The following is a 17,285-nucleotide window of genomic DNA, read 5'->3' as shown; positions in this document are numbered from 1 at the left end:
TTTCTTATTTTCTGCGCAGAATAAGATTTCTGAGGCGCCTACATGGCTCATTCGGTTGAGCACCTGCCATTGGCTCAGGTAGTGATCTCAGGGTCCTGGGATTCTGGGGCAGGGGAGGACACTGCTCTTTTATTCCCCCTCCAAGTGTAACAGCCAAGAAGGAGTCAGCTGGGATGGAACACCTTTGGGACCTGTATGGGCCCTGGGGTCTTGGGGATTTGCTCTGCCCAGTGTGTAGGATGATTCTTGCTGGGTGTGAGTGGCCACTTTCACACTTCTCCAGGCACTAGGAGCTGGAGACGGATCGGGGGAATCGCTTTTCTCTGAAACATCAAGAACTAGATATTAGCATGGAGGCCTCAGGATGTATTTCTGTGCCCCTGTCACCCTGTACGATGATTAGGTCTATTCTTCCCAGATTGTGAGAAATTTCTCATTGTAAATGGCAAGCGCAGTTTCCGGGAAGGGCACTTTTGCATTTTTCTTGAGGGCCAGATGAAAATCACATCACTCTTACCCCCTCTAATCCCTTCATCCCCCCATCGCCAGGGCATTATTTCTCCTGCAAATGAAACAAAGAGAAAAGACACTATGGGAGATGAGCTGTATGCTGGAGGCTGGGAATACCTGCTCCAAAAAAAAACCCTTTAATTTTCATCTTCAACCGTTGGGAAAGTAGATCACACAAAAGAATGATCTGCCTTAGGGCTGAGAGGATTCATTGGGAAAAGCTTGGAAGGAAGAACTAGAGACCTAGAGACAGGGAGAGACTCTTGGGAGAAATAATTAAGGCTGGCAGGGAAAGGCTATGTTAATTGAGCTGAGAAGAAAGATGAGCATCTGGGGATTCTTTCTAGAGGTTATGGGATTTTCTGATCAAGTCTTGGCTACATAAACATAATTGCATTCATCTTTGGTCACTACTTTAAAAATATTTTTAAGGGAAAAAATTATCTGTGAAGAGATCTATATAAAAGAAACAACTAGCTACAGGACTGTTAAGAATTGATGAGGGGGAGGGGGTGGAGGGTCGGCAAAGGTGGTTGTACCAGAAGGTAGTTTCGTCAGACCCTTATTTCTTGGAGTGGGAAGAGAAGAAACAAAATACTGTGCTGGCCCCTGTCATGGTCATGGCAGCTGCTCTTATGTGTATAGTCAATCCCGGCCTAGCATTCAGTGGCCGGTAGGTGTGGTTTGCACAGAACCCCCTCCCTTTCCAGCACCCCTATCTGCCCTCAAGTAGTTATCCCAAGTGGTTGTCTCTGTGCCTCCATTTTTCAACATGCATTTAAGGCAGAGGTTTCTTTTTGAGGATGAGGACCCTTTTGTAAGCTTCACCCCCTACAAAAGGTCACATGCCCCATGAGGCTATAGTCGTACTTTACACTGAGAGGAGATATATAAAGATACCCATGGAGTGCCTGAGTGGCTTAGTTGGTAGAGCTTCTGCCTTTGGATCAGGTCACAATCTCAGGGTCCCAGGATCGAGTCCTGCATCAGGCTCCCTACTCAGTGGGGAGCCTGCTTGTCCCTCTCCCTCTGCATGCTTTCTCTCTCTCTGTCTCGGTCTCTCTCTCTGTCTCTCTCTCTCTCGTGCACACTCAAATAAAATCTTTTTTAAAAGATCCCCCTAAACCGTTAGGTATTAATGAGACCTTTTCCTTATTTATTTATTATTAATTAATTAATTTATTTATTTATATTATTTTTTTAATCTAATACCCATTCATGATTTTTAAGTGTTTTTATTTTTAAAGATTTTATTTATTTGTTTGACAGAGAGCGAGAGACAGAAAGAGAGAGAGTGTGGGAGCACAGGAGCAGGGGAGAACTCACAACCCTAAAATCAAGAGTCCTGTGCTCTACTGACTGAACCAGCCAGGCATCTCAACTTGTTCTGTCCTTTTTTTAAAAAAATTTTATTTATTTATTCATGAGAGACATAGAGAGAAAGGCAGAGACACAGGCAAAGGGAGAAGCAGGCTCCATGCAGGGAGCCCGATGTGGGAATCGATTTTGGGTCTCCAGGATCACGCCCTGGACTGAAGAGGGTGCTAAACCACTGAGCCACCCAGGCTGTCCTCCTTTTTTTTTTTTTTTTTTTTTTTTTAAGATTTTATTTATTTATTCAGGACAGACACAGATTGAGAGAGAGAGAGGCAGAGACACAGGCAGAGGGAGAAGCAGGCTCCAAGCAGGGAGCCAGACTTGGGACTCCATCCCTGGTCTCCAGGATCGCATTCCCAGGCAGAAGGTGGCGCTAAACCGCTGGGCCACTGGGGCTGCCCTGGAATCATAATTTATATATTATTTTGTGATTTGCTTTTTCTCAAAATTACGTTTGTAAGATGCATGCATGTTGTTGCATGGAACTGTGCTTCATTCATTCACTTTCATCCTGATATTTCTTTGCATTACTATATCACAATTAATTGATCCATTCATTGATCATGTTGATGGATATGTGTGTTGTTTCTAGTTTGAGGCCGGTTTTTTTTTTTTTTTTTTTTTTGGAGAGAGAGTGGGATTGTTCAAGTCGGAGTAAGGGAGAAGAGCAGAGGGAGGGAGAGAGAATCTTTTAAGATTTTATTTATTCATGAGAGAGAAAGAGAGCAGAGAGAGGAGCAGATGGAGAGCAACAAGCAGACTCCATTCTGAGTCCCACATGGGGTTTAATCCCACGACCCTGGGGCAGCCCTGGAGGCTCAGCGGTTTAAGTGCTGCCTTCAGTCCAGGGTGTGATACTGCGGACCCGGGATCAAGTCCCACATCGGGCTCCGTACATGGAGCCTGCTTCTCCCTCTGCCTGTGTCTCTGCCTCTCTGTGTGTGTGTCTCTCATGAATAAATAAATAAAATCTAAAAAATAAAAAATAAAATAAATAAAAATAAAAATAAATAATCCCATGACCCTGAGATTGGGACTGTAGCCTAAACCAGTAGTCAGAGGCCTTAGCCAACTGAGCCACCCAGGCACCCTTCCAGTGTGAGGCTCTTAATAGCACTGCTATTCTTGAGATGCATTCTGGTGTATACGTGGGCAGACGTCTCCATGAAAACGGAACTGCTGCACCATCAGGACACTAAAAAAAAAAAAAGTAGGGATCCTTGGGTGGTGCAGAGGTTTGGCGCCTGCCTTTGGCCCAGGGCGCGATCCTGGAGACCTAGGATCGAATCCCACGTCAGGCTCCCGGTGCATGGAGCCTGCTTCTCCCTCTGCCTGTGTCTCTGCCTCTCTCTCTCTCTCTCTCTCTCTGTGTGTGACTATCATAAATAAATAAAAATTAAAAAAAAAAGTAACAGCATTGTTGAGATATAACTTCTGTGCCATACAATTCACCTTTTTAAGTGTACAATTCAGTGGTTTTTAATATATTCCTGGAGTTGTGCAACCACCACCACAATCGTCAGTAATGCTTTCAAATGAGTTAGTATTGCATTAACTATAAGGGGCTACATACATGTAGACCATCACAGTAGAAGTAGGTGGACACATGTATTCCTTCTAGAGATAAAGCTTGGTTTGCATGCTTTGTGGTTCTGTGGCCCCAGCTAAGGAACCACTCACTAGTTTAAGGCACTAAAAGGTAGACATTTGCTGTTAACAGAGACACATGTTCCTTGAAAGGTTTAGCGCATTAATTCCTTACATTGTCCCCCGAACTGCTTTATGGCAGAGGTTCTCAAATTTTGGTGTGCCTCAGAAGCGCCTGGAAGGCTTGTGTCAACAGATTGCTAGGCACTGGCCACAGAGTTACAGATTGAGCAGGTCTAGGTGGGGCTTGAGAATTAGTATATCTAATCAGTTTCCACGTGGTACTGATATTGGCAGTCTGGGGACCACACTTTGAGCAACGTGGTAGCCAGCTATTACCTTGGCAATTAGAGAACTGAGTGGAAGGAATTCGTTCAATCGTTCCATAGATAAGAATTAGACAAAAGACACTTGCAAATTGTTGGAAGCAAAGGAGACCACTTGCAGGCTCTTGTAGTAGCTCGGAGAGGGCAGCAGGAGCTGAGAGTAGGGAATGGGCTTCCTAAATACCATGGAGGCCCAGTCAAGAGGAGTTGACTGTTGGTTGGGCATGGAGGGTAAAGGAGAGGGAGGAGGCAGGATGAGCAGTGAGATTTTAGGCCTGGACCCAGGAAGAGAATTGGGGGACAAAGAACAAGCAAGATTGTGAGGGAGGAGTGTGATCAACCAGTATCTCAACTTCTGTACTTGGCTCTCTGGGAAGATTTACCCAGCCATCACTTCATGGTCAAAAGGTGACTGATCCCCTTCAGGTCCCATTCTTGCAGATCCCAGGAGTTTCTCCGGGGTGATGGATATTGAATGCTTGGTGAGAAATCAGTATCGGGGTTCAGAGGGACACTCCATAAATTTAATGAATAAGAATGATTCTAAGAACATTGGAGATTATGGAAGTCCTTCTTTTTGCAAAATCTCTCCTACCCTTCTCCAAAGCACCTTGAAATTTTCTGGTTTGACCAAACCCCATCTTAATGGGAAATCCTCCTTCCCCTTTGCTCCTTTTTAAAGCCTACACATTCTTCAAGGCCCTACTTCAATCCCATGTCCTGACTGTGGAGGCTCCCTTGGATTCCTTGGGCATTTGGGATGTCTTGCCTTTCAGAGTAGATTTTTCATGTTTCCTGCTGCTAGACTAAAGCATCTCAAGGAGCAATGTCTTAGACGTTTTCACATTATCTTTTAATGCACAGCTTTAGAGGTTGCCTGCCACTCATGCCTTTGAGGAAAAGGTAGAAACAAAGCTGAGACCCGGAATCTCCAGAATCTCATACATCGGTAGAGGCAGTTTTTTGTGGGCTGGACCATGTGGACGCCAAAAAGACTACTTTGTCTCCATGAGAGGCTGGCCTCCGCAGCCTGCCTTCTATTTTCTTGAGAGCCAAAGAGGCCTTTTCTTTTCCTTTGGTCAACAAATATTTATTGAGCACCTACCAGGTACCCTTGGGCACTCTCCCAACCATTGGGGAGAAAATGGTGAACAAGACCATCTGCAGGGTGTATGAGGAAAGAAACAAAACACAGATCAGCAGTCAGCCTGCCAGATTATACCACACTATATTAAATCCTGGGACAAGGGGCACCTGGGTGGCTCAGTGGTTGAGTGTCTGCCTTTGGCTCAGGACATGATCCGTAGGATCAGGTCCCGCATCAGGCTCTCTGCAGGGAGTGTGTCTCTCATGAATAAATAATTAAATCTTTTAAAAAATAAAATAAAAATAAATCCTGGGACAAAAATACAAAGCCAGCTAGCGAGAGGTTGATGGAAGTGGAGGCCTTCTCTGGATGGGATGAGCAGGGAAGGTTTCTTTGAAGATGTGACCTCAGGACAAAGGAGCCTGACCCGTACAGAGAGAGGAGAAACATTCCCAGAAGTCCGCACCACACAAAGGGAGAAACAGTGTGAGGGGTGGATAAGGAAGTATATACAGCAGTTTGCGGTTTCTGGAGCACAGAGCAAAAACCCAAATAGGATGGAAACACTGGTGAGGGTCGAATTTTTGAAAAGACTTATATAATGTGATGAGGACTTCACCCTTTAAGAAATGGAGAACCTGGGATCCCTGGGTGGCTCAGCGGTTTGGCGCCTGCCTTCAGCCCAGGGTGCGATCCTGGAGTACCGGGATCGAGTCCCACGTCAGGCTCCCGGCATGGAGCCTGCTTCTCCGTCCTCCTGTGTCTTTGCCTCTTTCTCTCTCTCTGTCTATCACAAATAAAAATAAATAAATAAATAAATCTTTAAAAAAAAAAAAAAAAGAAAAGAAATGGAGAACCTTTGAAGTGTTTTAAGCAGGGAAGTCACATGGTCATATATGAGTTTTGAAAGGAGCTCCTTGGTAGCTATATTCTCTGAAAGGTAGTGCAATGTTATGCTATCAAATAGAATCTTCTCTTGCTTAGGATATAGTCTCTTGGTCAGCTTCTCTGTTATGAGGGATCTAAGATTTCTTTCCACTCTCTCTCCAAACCTTACATTTTTTTAGGTAACCATTCTGCTCCTTGCCTCTGCTGGTGTCTCCCATAAGCATCTGAAACCATGCCAGGGTCCATCTTCCCTCACGTTTACCTCTTGGCCTGACTTGTCTTTTCCATCCCAACATAAACACTAGCTCTCTAAAAACTACTGTTCTATTTTAATTTCTCCAGCACTAAGCAGCCAGACTTATTCTCAATCCAGATATCATTTTTGTTGGGGAAAGCATGTCTCCCCCCACAACCCCCAAAAGGCTCTGTGTGTGTGTGTGTGTGTGTGTGTGTGTGTATGTTTATACTAGTAACTTTGGGATCAGCCTTTTTTCTTAAAGATTTTATTTATTTATTTGAGAGAGAGACAGAGCATGAGCATGAGCAGGGGAGAGGAGATAGAGGGAGAGGGAGAAACAGACTCCCAACTGAGCAGGACCCCGACATTATAACCTGAGATGAAGGCAGATGCTCAACTGACTGAGCTACCCAGATGCCATCTTATTCTTTTTATACTTACTTTCCTTATATTCAAAGTGAACCTAATGATGCCATGGACCACATAGAATTTTAGTGAAAATTAAGTGAGAAAATTGGATATACAATATTCGGCTCAATGCATGTAGAAGGTGCTCAATAAATGTTCATTAATATCAAGTATTGTCACTGGTTAGCAGTCATTTATTATTGTCTAGTAAAACTATACTAGGCACAAGGAGGCATACAGAGAAAGTAGGGGAGGTAAGTTTATGCATTTGGGAAACTTTGGATCTACTGAAAAAAAATGCACAGTTATGAGGCAGCTGGTGTGGGATGGGGTCCTCCCAAGTGCCAAGGAAATATCAAGTAGATGGAAAGATTTTCATGGCATGGGATTAATCAAAGACAGTTTTATGGAGGAGATGAATCTTGAGCAGACTTGGAAGTACTGTTGGAGACCAGAAGGCATCCCTGGGAAGAGGATCAGATGGGGGCTTGGGGGGAAAGCAGTTCTTGTTCCTAGAACAAGAACAGGAGGAGATTGGATAAGAAACCCCACAATGGGAATTTCAGAAGAATGAGACATAAATTATTTTTTTAAGATTTTATTTATTCATAAGAGACACAGAGAGAAAGGTAGAGACACAGGCAGAGGGAGAAGCAGGCTCCCTGTGGAGAACCCAGTGCAGGACTTGATCCTAGGACCCTAGGATCATGACCTGCACCAAAGGTAGATGCTCAACCGCTGAGCCACCTAGGTGTCCCAAATGAGACATAAATTAAAGGAAGCCAGGCCAGGAAGTTTAGAATGGTTGAAGAGCTAGGAACCACAGTAGGTCTCCAAATGGAAATGATTAGTGTTTCAGGAAGACTGGTGTGGAAACCATTGGGTTAGACCACAGAGCACTGATTTGGTGTTCAGGTTTAAGAAGGATGAGTACTTACATGAAAATAGAGGAGGAAATTAGGGAACCTGAGTGCATTTTAGGAGGTGTTTGTCAAGTGTTTTGAGATCCATAAAGAATCTTTCTCGGGGTGCCTGGGTAGTCGGTTGGTTAAGTGTGTGACTCTTGATCTTAGGGTCATGAGTTCAAGCCCTGACTTGGGCTCCATGCTGGGTGTGGAACCTACTTTAAAAAAAAAAAAAATCTTTCTCTACAGTGGTGGAAGTTAAGTGGCCAAGGGGAGAGAAGGCTCTCCATCTGTCCTGCTCCTCCCCCACCTGTACCACCCCATGGAAATCATCACATCACTGGCAGACATTGGGACACCAGCATAGTCATAAGTTCTCAAAGGGAGACACTCTCTTCCCAAGGACTCCTAAGAGCCTCTATCTTGTTATGTCAGGAATGCTAACAAAGTTGCAAGTGTAGGTTCCACACCCCAGCTCAAACTTACAACCTGGAGATCAAGAGTCACGTGCTCTACGGACTGAGCCAGCCAGGCCCCCTGCAAATGTAATTTTTTTAAAAAAGATTTTAATTGGGGATCCCTGGGTGGCGCAGCGGTTTGGCGCCTGCCTTTGGCCCAGGGCGCGATCCTGGAGACCCGGGATCGAATCCCACATCAGGCTCCCGGTGCATGGAGCCTGCTTCTCCCTCCGCCTGTGTCTCTGCCTCTCTCTCTCTCTCTCTCTCTCTCTGTGACTATCATTAAAAAAAAAAAAAAAAAAGATTTTAATTTATTTATTCATGAGAGACACACACAGAGAGAGAGAGGCAGACACAAGCAGAGAGAGAAGCAGGCTCCATGCAGGGAGCCCGATGTGGAACTCCATCCTGGGACCCTGGGATCATGCCCTGAGCCGACGGCAGCTGCTCAACCACTGAGCCACCCAGGTGTCTCGCAAATGTATTTTTTAATCACACATTACATAGCTCCTCCTTGGGTCACACAGAAAGAATTAGCCAATGACAGGAAGAGGCTCCCATGGAAGCTGTTGGTTCTTTCTGGGTAGGTTTCTAGGTGTGAGGGTGCCTGTCTGGAGCAACGGGGCAGGTGCGGGACGTGACACCATTTCATGCAGGACTTGCTTGAGTTCTCAGGTGCTGAGGGAGGTCAGTCCTGAACACCCGATGGTGGCTTTTGTGAACTGCTATGACCTTGTCAAAGCTCTTGCCATGTGTGGAGGAGCTTCTGGGGTACACTGCTCTGAAGTGTGTGTGGAAGCACAGAGGTGCCCCTTTAGGACAGACTGGCTGGGGTCAGCCCCACTTGCCCGAGTCTCTCTCCTCGGTCTCCTACCTCTGGGCTAACTGCATGGAGCTACTTAAGAGAATGAAAGTTGGTGACTGAGTCCAAAAAAGGAAGGAAAGGAAGAGGAACCTGGAACCCTGTTTTCAAATATGCACGCCTTTAATTGCGATGGCAAAGACGGGCATTGCAGTCTCAGTAAGGGACCTGGGACATGGCACAGTGCAGTCTGGGTTGTGTAGCAGGGTTACGGCCCTGCCACCATTTCCCTGTCTCTATAACGGTTTGAAGAGATGTGAGCTGGGCAGATATTTCAGAATTTGGCTTTCCCTAAAGGGCCCCAAGGAATGTAAGCTATCACCCTTTACCATTCTTTTTCTTTTTTAACTTTTTAAAGATTTTATTTATTTTTATTTTTTAAAGATTTTATTTATTTATTTATTTATTTATTTATTTATTTGACAGGGAAAGAGAGAGCACAAGCTGGGGGAGTGGCAGGCAGAGGGATAGGGAGAAGCAAGCTCCCTGAGGAGCAGGAGCCTGATGCAGGGCTCGATCTCAGAGCCCTAGGATCATGACCTGAGCTGAAGGTAGATGCTTAACTGACTGAGCCACCAAGACACCCCCCCTTTTTTGTTTTTAGTATTTTACTTATTTATTTATTCATGAGAGATACAGAGAGGCAGGGACACAGGCAGAGGGAGAAGCAGGCTCCCCATAAGGACCCTGGTGTGGGAATCCATCCCAGGACCCCGGGATCATGACCTGAGCCAAAGGCAGATGCTCATTCACTGAGCCGCTCAGGCGCCTCTACCATTCTTGATTCTTGTCCTCGCTTTACTTTTCCTTACAGTGTTCACTGGACCTAACATATCATGTGTTTCCTTGTTCACGGACCTATCTCCAGCCCTTAGAGTAGTAACTGGCACATACGAGGACCCCAGTACACATTTGATTAATGACTTTAATGAATAAATACATAAGTGACTGAAGAAGTAGGGCAGAGCAGATGTCTGACCAGCTCCTCTGGCCCTCTGGAGGCGTCTTCCCCTCCCTGACCCTCTACCACAAAAGGATACAGACCCTGGATTCCCTCATGCTCAGCTGTGTTTGCTGTGTTTGACATGATGTTCCCCCTCCTAGGAAGGGGAGATGCTTTCATTATCTGAGATAATCTGTAGTTATGACAAAAGGCAGCATGAGGGGTTCCCTCTCCAGTCTTTTCTATATTTACTAGATATTTCTTCCTACACAAAGGAGAGCCTTCCCTGGATGAGCCCCACTGTAAAACTCACCTGTAACCCACAAACAGGGCTTTCAATGTGTCCCAGTCATTAAAGCCAAAGCCTCAGTGCCCACCCTCCAGCCCAGCTGGGCTGAGGCCAGAAGTTTCCATGCTGCCCATGCTGATGAAACCAGTTGCCCATCTTCACTTTTCTCCTCCCAGCTCCTCACAAGGAAAGAAAAGAATGTCAGCCAGGGCAGAGAGCTGGCCTTTGGGTTCTGTGACCACACATAGGGTGGTTCCCATGTGTCTGTCCCCGCCAGGGGTCGTCCTGGGGGAGGTGGGAAGGGGGGATGGCGTTCAATTCCAGGGACTTGAGAATTGAGAAGGCAGAAAAAGAAGTCACCACATGCGCTTTGGCCTTTTTTGTTTGTTGTTTGTTTTTACACATATATATTTTTTTAATGAGCTGAAAGTTTGGTGGAAATCAGGGCTTGGTGGGAACAGCTGGGCAGTGAGCCCCGTCTGTTGGTGTTCGGAGGCACTGAGGGGCGGGATTAGCAGCTCCTGGCCTTAGCCGGCCTGTCACTGGGGAGTCAAAGCCACAGTGACTGTGAGTGGGCAGCGACTCCCATCCTTGGCTCAGAAACGGTGCCCCCCGGTGCCGTGGCCTCGGTGAACCTAGGAGTTGCAGAAGCAGAGATTTCACAGGAGCTTGATGAAAAGGTGTGACAGATGTGAGAGACACTGGCATAAGGGGAACATCTCTGGGGATCAGAGGTGGCACCCGTTGAGCCTTGGGCAGTGGGAACGTGTGAAGACGTAGGTGGGGCGGGCAGGAGTAGGGGGTCTGCCGGCCCGGCTGGGAGGGAGGAGGACCGCAGGGCTCCGGGACGGGCCTGCTCCGACTCCTCGGCCCCTAGAAGGACTGGGAGGTGGAGTTGAGGATGTTTGCATAAGGAAACCCTTTGAAGCTCTTCTCTTGGCCTCCCTACTCTGGACCTGGTTACCTCCCCTCATAAAGCCATTAGCTTCTGGTGCCAGCCCTATCTCTGCTCCATCTCTCTTGGTTCCAGTCGGTGCATTCACAGACCTCCTGCCCCGAGGGACAGGGAGGATTTATGGGGGGGGGGGGGGGAGGCAAAGGGGGAGGGGGCGTCCTTTAGAGGAGGAGAGGTCTGTTGGGAAAGTAGGGTGTGGGGAATGTTAGTCGGGCCCGGCCAGAGGCCGGATCATTTCCGAGCTGGCTCTGCATGACAAAGGGGAAGGAGCAAGTTTCCTCTTTGATCTGCCCCCTGCCGGCCCCACACACCTGCCTGTTGGTACTCCTGTCCCAGCTGAAACCTCAAGAAGAAAAACCAAAGGGGGGTGGAGACCGGGCTGTGGCCCAGCTTCCCCGGGTCCTGTTCAGGCCACCTTCCTCGCTTGGTGGTCCCAGGACAAAAGTATCTCCTAGGCTGATGACCCACAGCACCTGCCGCCCCCTCCCGGAGAGCCTGGAGACCCAGGGCTGCGGGAGCCGCGTGGTGAGATGGGGGGTGGGGGGCGCTGGGTGCGCGTGCGCCAGTGTGTGTGTGTGTGTGTGTGTGTGTGTGTGTGTGTGTACAGTTGGAGGTGTTAAGGGGTCCCGGGGAGAAGACTCACTGGAAATGTGGGGTCACGCCCTGGATGGAAGCTGAGGGGGAGAGGAGGTGGGGGTGAGTGGGAGGGGGCGTGTTTTAATAGACTTGCTCTAAGATCCAGAAGCAAGGATTTTACATTTGTTTCCAAGGGCTGGAGGAAAGGTGCTCTTTCCTGGGATACAGGCACAGGCATGAGTTATAAAAAAGCAGAGGCAAAGATGCGGGAAGGTCCTGAGCCGGGAGGGAAGGGTCCTTGCTTTTAGAAGATGCGTCCTCGGCCCAGACTTCTGAGATCAGGAGCGCAAAACCCAGAGCTGGTGGTGCCCTACCGTTGCCAGCAGTGCTCTTGGCTGCCCCTCGAGGGCCACAGTGTAGAGGAGGAGAGGAAGGCCACCTAGGAAGATGCCATGCCCCCCCCCCCCCCAGGCAGCTTTAGGGACACATGGTATTGCTCAGAGGAGTTGCCTTGAGAAAGTGCAGTCCTCGCCCTTCTGTCTGCTATATTCCTGGGAAACAAGGGCTGGAACACGGAAACTTTCTTGGAGTGAGAAGGGTACGGATCGGGAGGGGAGACTCCTACTCGGCTGCAGGTAAATCTCACTCACCAGCTGTTCGTAGCCCATGAAGGAGAGCCTCTGGCTGGAGGGAGATGAACAGGAAGGAGTGGATGGTGCCCTGGTTTCTTCGGATGCTCTGGAGGAAGGGCAGGTGGATGCTGCAGCAACCAAAGCATCTTCCTTCATGCTATATGGAACAGGCTCTGGGCCTGAAAGGACTCGTTTTCATTCCTCTTTTCTAGTTTCCCAGCTTACTGTTTCCTTTGGAATGAGGTCCTGAGTAGGGTTCCCACTCGTGGGGGTAGGAGACGCAAAGGCTCCCCTGGTGAGAAGAGCAGCACTAGGAGATGGAAGATGGAAAGAGGCTGGATCTCTTTGCTGGCTGAGCAGAACTTGACTAGACCCCCATCCCCGCCCCCACCCCCCACCCTGGAGCTCATCCTTGGTGCTCCCACCCCGCCCTCTCCTCTGGTCCTGCCTCATCAGCTTCATCTCCATGTTGATTGTCTGTCCATTCTCTCTTCTCCAGGGAGCCCCGCTTCAGAAGCCGACCGCCCCTGGGGTCTTCCCAGGGCACTGGGGAGGGCCAAGGCTGAGGCCCACCATGCCCAGCCGGCTGCTGCTCGCCGCTGCACTGCTGTCCAGCTGGGCTCATCTTCCGGCCGAAGCCAGCTCCTGGTGGTGAGTGAGGGGGGCTGAGGCCCTTCTCTACAACCTACGCCTCCTTTGGTAATTGAATGCAGAGAAAGGTCACCGTGTGTTGTGATCATCCCTTTATTCGTAGGAATCCTAAGAATCGCTTTTATCCCAGGAAAAATAGGACAGCCTTGTCTCTCACAAGCCCCCAGAGGTAGAGGTTCACTGAGGATAAAGGAGGAGGAGTTCGTTTGGTATTTTCCTCTGATCCTGTCTGCTTTCCCCTTTTCCTGGACCTTCCTCCATCCCCATGTGTTGTTAGAAATAGCTCTTGCGTTGCTATTGGATCAATAAGAATATTGATTTTTTCCCCCAATGTGGGCAAGGAGAGTAGAATTCCTGTTTTATAAGTCTGATGACCAGATGAGAAGTTGAGAGATCCACAGGACCGTGTGGGGCCTTCTGTTGTGTTCTTAAGACTATTGTCATTGCCAAGTCAACGTGCAAGCAAGCGGCAGGCACTCCTCATCTATTTTGCAAGGTCTGTGCCCCGCTCACGTTTGCACTCAGATGACATATCTATACAGTCTTCTCATCTAACTGCACACTTTACTATATCTGGTTGAAGATGAGCCAAGGGAAAGCCGCTGAACAGAGAAGGGGTGGGTCAGGGGATTTAGACAGTGTTGTGATGTATGTAAATTGGCTTCTTCTGTTTGCCAGGCATAGGGGCAGGTCTAGTTAAAGGAATTTATTGCTTTCCATCATACATCCTGCACTGGGGCTCAAGTGAATGAATCACGCCTACTCCTTGAATAAGTCATGTGCTCTCCTCTTTCCTGTTGAGATTTGGCTGTTTCTGTCCCCTGCCTGGAATGAATGTCCTATGCCCTCCCTATCGCCCTTCCCTGCCTGCCCTCCACCCCCACCCCTGGCCTTTGAGACCCAGTTCGCACTCTGGCCATTGCCTTATAAAATCTTCTCTCCAGCTGCAAGAGCTCTTTCTCTGTCTGATCATTTGACATCTTCCATGTCATCTGCATTTGTGCCTCAGTTTCCCACACAACGCCCTTTGAAGGCAAGGCCTCTGTTTTACTAAGTTTCCTTTTCATGCCTTAGTACAGGGCCTTGTGCACAGAAAGAAAGCACTGGGTAAATGTGTTGAATGAATGACTTAGTGCTGCACACAGCCTGTGCTCACTCCTTGGTCTTTTGTCCCCTTTCTGGATCTCCGCTGTAGGTCATTAGCTATGAGCCCTGTACAGAGACCCGAGATGTTTATCATCGGTGCCCAGCCCGTGTGCAGCCAGCTTCCTGGGCTCTCCCCTGGCCAGAGGAAGCTGTGCCAGTTGTACCAGGAGCACATGGCCTACATCGGGGAGGGAGCCAAGACGGGCATCAAGGAGTGCCAGTACCAGTTCCGTCAGAGGCGGTGGAACTGCAGCACCGTGGACAACATGTCTGTCTTTGGGAGAGTCATGCAGATAGGTAAGAGGCCACCAACACATGGCTTGGCTAGAGGACCCAGGTTCACCTGCCTGGGTGCAAGAACGCTCTCCTGAGCCTGGCACAGAGGGCCCTCGCGAGTGTTTAGGGGAGTTCTCCAAGGCTTGGAAGCGGTGTGCAAAGAGACAGGAAGACGAGTCTTAGATCATGTGTTGACCACCCAGCTCACGCTCCACCAGCTCTCTGCTCCCAGCTTCACCCTGTTGGGGGCAATCCGCATGTGGCTCACTCTGGGAAAGAGGCAGAACAGTGGAGCTGTTAAAGTGGATTAGCAAACATGCTCGCCGCCACTGCCCCTTATCTCAGCCCAGGGGCCCCTTTGACGGTGCTGTGTGGAGAACCAAAAGTTGCAGCCCTGAATGTCTGTATGATGTTTGCCTCTTCCACTTGGACTCTGAGAGAGATAGAAACTTTGGGCCAAATTGGTGATAGCTGTCATAACCTGGCCCTAGGTCCAGTCCTGGCTCTTTCATTCCAAAGGGATGTGTGTGAAAGTGGGGGAAGGGGACAGACCAAGAAGAAAGATGAGAGGCCAGCTCTTCCAGGATTCCTGTCCCTTCCCCTCACCCCACTCCCTTGGGACTCTCTGGCTGCCCTATTGCTTAAATGGAGGTGTGATCTGGGGTCTAATTGTTTTAGGTCCTTTTGAAATGCAATCCTCCCCTCCCTGGCAAGAAATTGAGAAATCCGGCCCTATTCTATGGGGGTCTGATCCCCAGGGCCATAGAAGGAAGGTGTTAGAGCCCTGTATTCTCCTGTGGCCCATTCTCCAAGAGTTTGCCTGCCAAGGATGGCGTTGGGGAGTTCACTGAGGCTGAAGAATGACTTTAGCAGGAAGCAGGGTATGTGGAAGGCCCCTCCCTCCTGAGCTCTTTCCCCTGCCCATATTGATAAATGAGGACCAGGGGAAAGCACACGTTGAACCGCTTTCTTCCTTCGCTATTAACTCAAGGTCCAGACAAGGAGTGCTCGCATGTTCCTGCAACAGTCTTCCGGGGCAGCTTTCCTAAGAGATTGGACTTGGGGTGAATTGGGAATTGCTCATAGTTTATTGATTCTTCTCAAGTACACTTAGCATCTGGTATAGTCTCAGCAGCACTGCCTGTGCTGGGTTCCGGGTGTGGGGAGGAGGATGACTCCAGGTGGAGAGAGAGGCATCCACTGATCACTTTTGGGGAACTTACGTTTCTCTGGGACCTAATGTGTGCCTGATATTGGCTAGATCCTTTTCGTGTGTAATTTTGTTTGAGTGAGGGCCAAAAAGTGAGCTTTACTTTAGGAAAGGAAGGAGTTACCAGAAATGGCAACTCCACTGGGTGCAGACTTGCTTGGGGGAATGAAAACAGACCCTCCTGTTCTCTCGGTACCCTATTCTGTTACAGATGGAACCCTCTGCTTGCCTTCTTTTCAGTTTCCTTTTGTAGCTCTCCTGCAGGCTTATGCTACCTGGGAAGGTACCCTCCACTCAAGCCCTTTGGGCGGGGAGTGGCTCCCCTGAGGCCTCTCCCTCTCCTGCAGCTGTTGTGGGTACCTAGGACTTCCAAGAAAGTCCTGCCCTCTCTGAAGCACTACAAGAGTCTAACACCAGAGGGCAGCAGAGCAGCTTGGCGGGAGCCGCTGGCACTGCACCCAGCCTTGGGCAGGGGAGCGTAGGGGCGCCTTCCTGGGAGCTGGCTGGATCTACTGTGGAACAGAGAGAGAGGGTGTGGTACGATCCTACTGCCTCCTTGTAGGAGGACGATGCCAGGTATCTCTAGGAGTCCCATGGCTGCTGGTTTATTAGCCTTTATCCTTGAAATGGTTTGAGTTGCCTCTGAGTTGTTTCACGTATAGAGAAGCCCCCACCTTGCCTGTCCATTCTGAAGCCCTGCATTATGTCTTGCTGGCTGAGAGTAGCCCTAGTAGTATGTACCTCCAGGCTCACAGGAGGACCCAGTTGCTCCTCATGAATGAGGAACTACCCACCCTCGGTGCCTAATGATGCAGAGCAGGGACTCCTCGGTGGCTCATTGAGTGCCTGTCTTTGGCCCAGGCATGATCCCAGGGGTCCTGGGATCAAGTCCCACGTTGGGATCCCTGCAGGGAGCCTGCTTCTCCCTCTGCCTGTGTCTCTGCCTCTCTCTTGTCTCTCATGAATAAATAAAATCCTTAGGAGAAAAAAAAAAAAAAAAGAAGCAGAGCAGTTGCAAGGATAGCTAATGCACTCGAGGACAGACTGGGATCTGAACCCTTCGTGACAGACCAGGACTGTCAGAGCACATAGTATCTGCAGTATTATGCTCAGATGCAGGCACATTATTTTTAAAGGCAATTCTGAGAGGAGTGATTCAGTTCAGAAAAGCATGTTTGCTAAAGAACTGAGGAAGAAATCAGACATGTAGCCTGGAAAAGACAAAACATAAAAGGCATATCAGTTGTTTTCCAATGTGGAAGGGCTGTCAAATCGGAAGGGATCGGATAGTGTAGCTCCAGCGGACAGAAGTTACAGGGAGATATTTTTCATCTTACTATAAGGAAGAACGTTCTGGTGATTAAAGTCATTAAAAGACGATGGGCTGTGTTGCCTTGAAAACCCAGCCTGCTTCTCTGAGGTATGCTGTGAAAAGGAAGAGTCACAGTGTTTGGGATGTAGATGGGGCTGCAGATCAGGGCTCTTTCCTCCCAGGGATACCAGGGCAGGGGCTTGAGACTCCATTTCAGAAAGACCTCTCAGGCATGGCTCCCTCAAGGAGAGAGTTAGGCCCTCCTGCCTAAGAACCTGTTGGTCACCCTAGCATCCCAGTGGCTCATTCTCATAGTCTGACCACCCTCAACTAGATAGATCCCTGGTCTCTGGCAGCGATTCAGCACTGACTCAAATGTCCATCCTGATGGCAGAAGCTGACCATCAGGTTACCTCTTGAGAAAGACAGGACTTGCCCAGTCTTGTCTGGTTGCAAGCTTGACTGTGTCCTGCCTAGATAATCAAGAAGTAGGGCAAAGTGGGAGGTCATTCTAGACGTATTGAGGGTTGCAGACTCCTTCCGTCTCCACCTGCCAAGGCGGGATTATGGGATGTCTACTTCTGACCAC

The 17,285-nt window shown here is 48.8% G+C and overlaps 1 protein-coding gene across 2 annotated transcripts in view; it reads left to right on the top strand.

Moving 5' to 3' along the window:
• Positions 1-17,285, top strand: part of WNT5B (Wnt family member 5B) — a 109,251-nt gene that overhangs the window by 81,970 nt on the left and 9,996 nt on the right. Inside the window, exons 1-3 of one of the 2 annotated variants that reach the window (XM_041735954.1) lie at positions 11,285-11,418; positions 12,601-12,752; positions 13,948-14,195. In XM_041735954.1, coding sequence (XP_041591888.1) covers positions 11,353-11,418; positions 12,601-12,752; positions 13,948-14,195 — 466 coding nt within the window. In that variant the 5' untranslated portion in view covers positions 11,285-11,352. Of the gene's footprint in view, positions 1-11,284; positions 11,419-12,600; positions 12,753-13,947; positions 14,196-17,285 lie in introns of those variants that run through there. The other variant, XM_041735956.1, reaches the window with a different exon arrangement.

This window comes from Vulpes lagopus, chromosome 21, assembly GCF_018345385.1.
Source record: "Vulpes lagopus strain Blue_001 chromosome 21, ASM1834538v1, whole genome shotgun sequence".
Taxonomy (NCBI): Eukaryota; Metazoa; Chordata; class Mammalia; order Carnivora; family Canidae; genus Vulpes; species Vulpes lagopus.
Note: the sequence above shows the minus strand (reverse complement) of the source record. Positions and strands in the feature narration are given on the sequence as shown.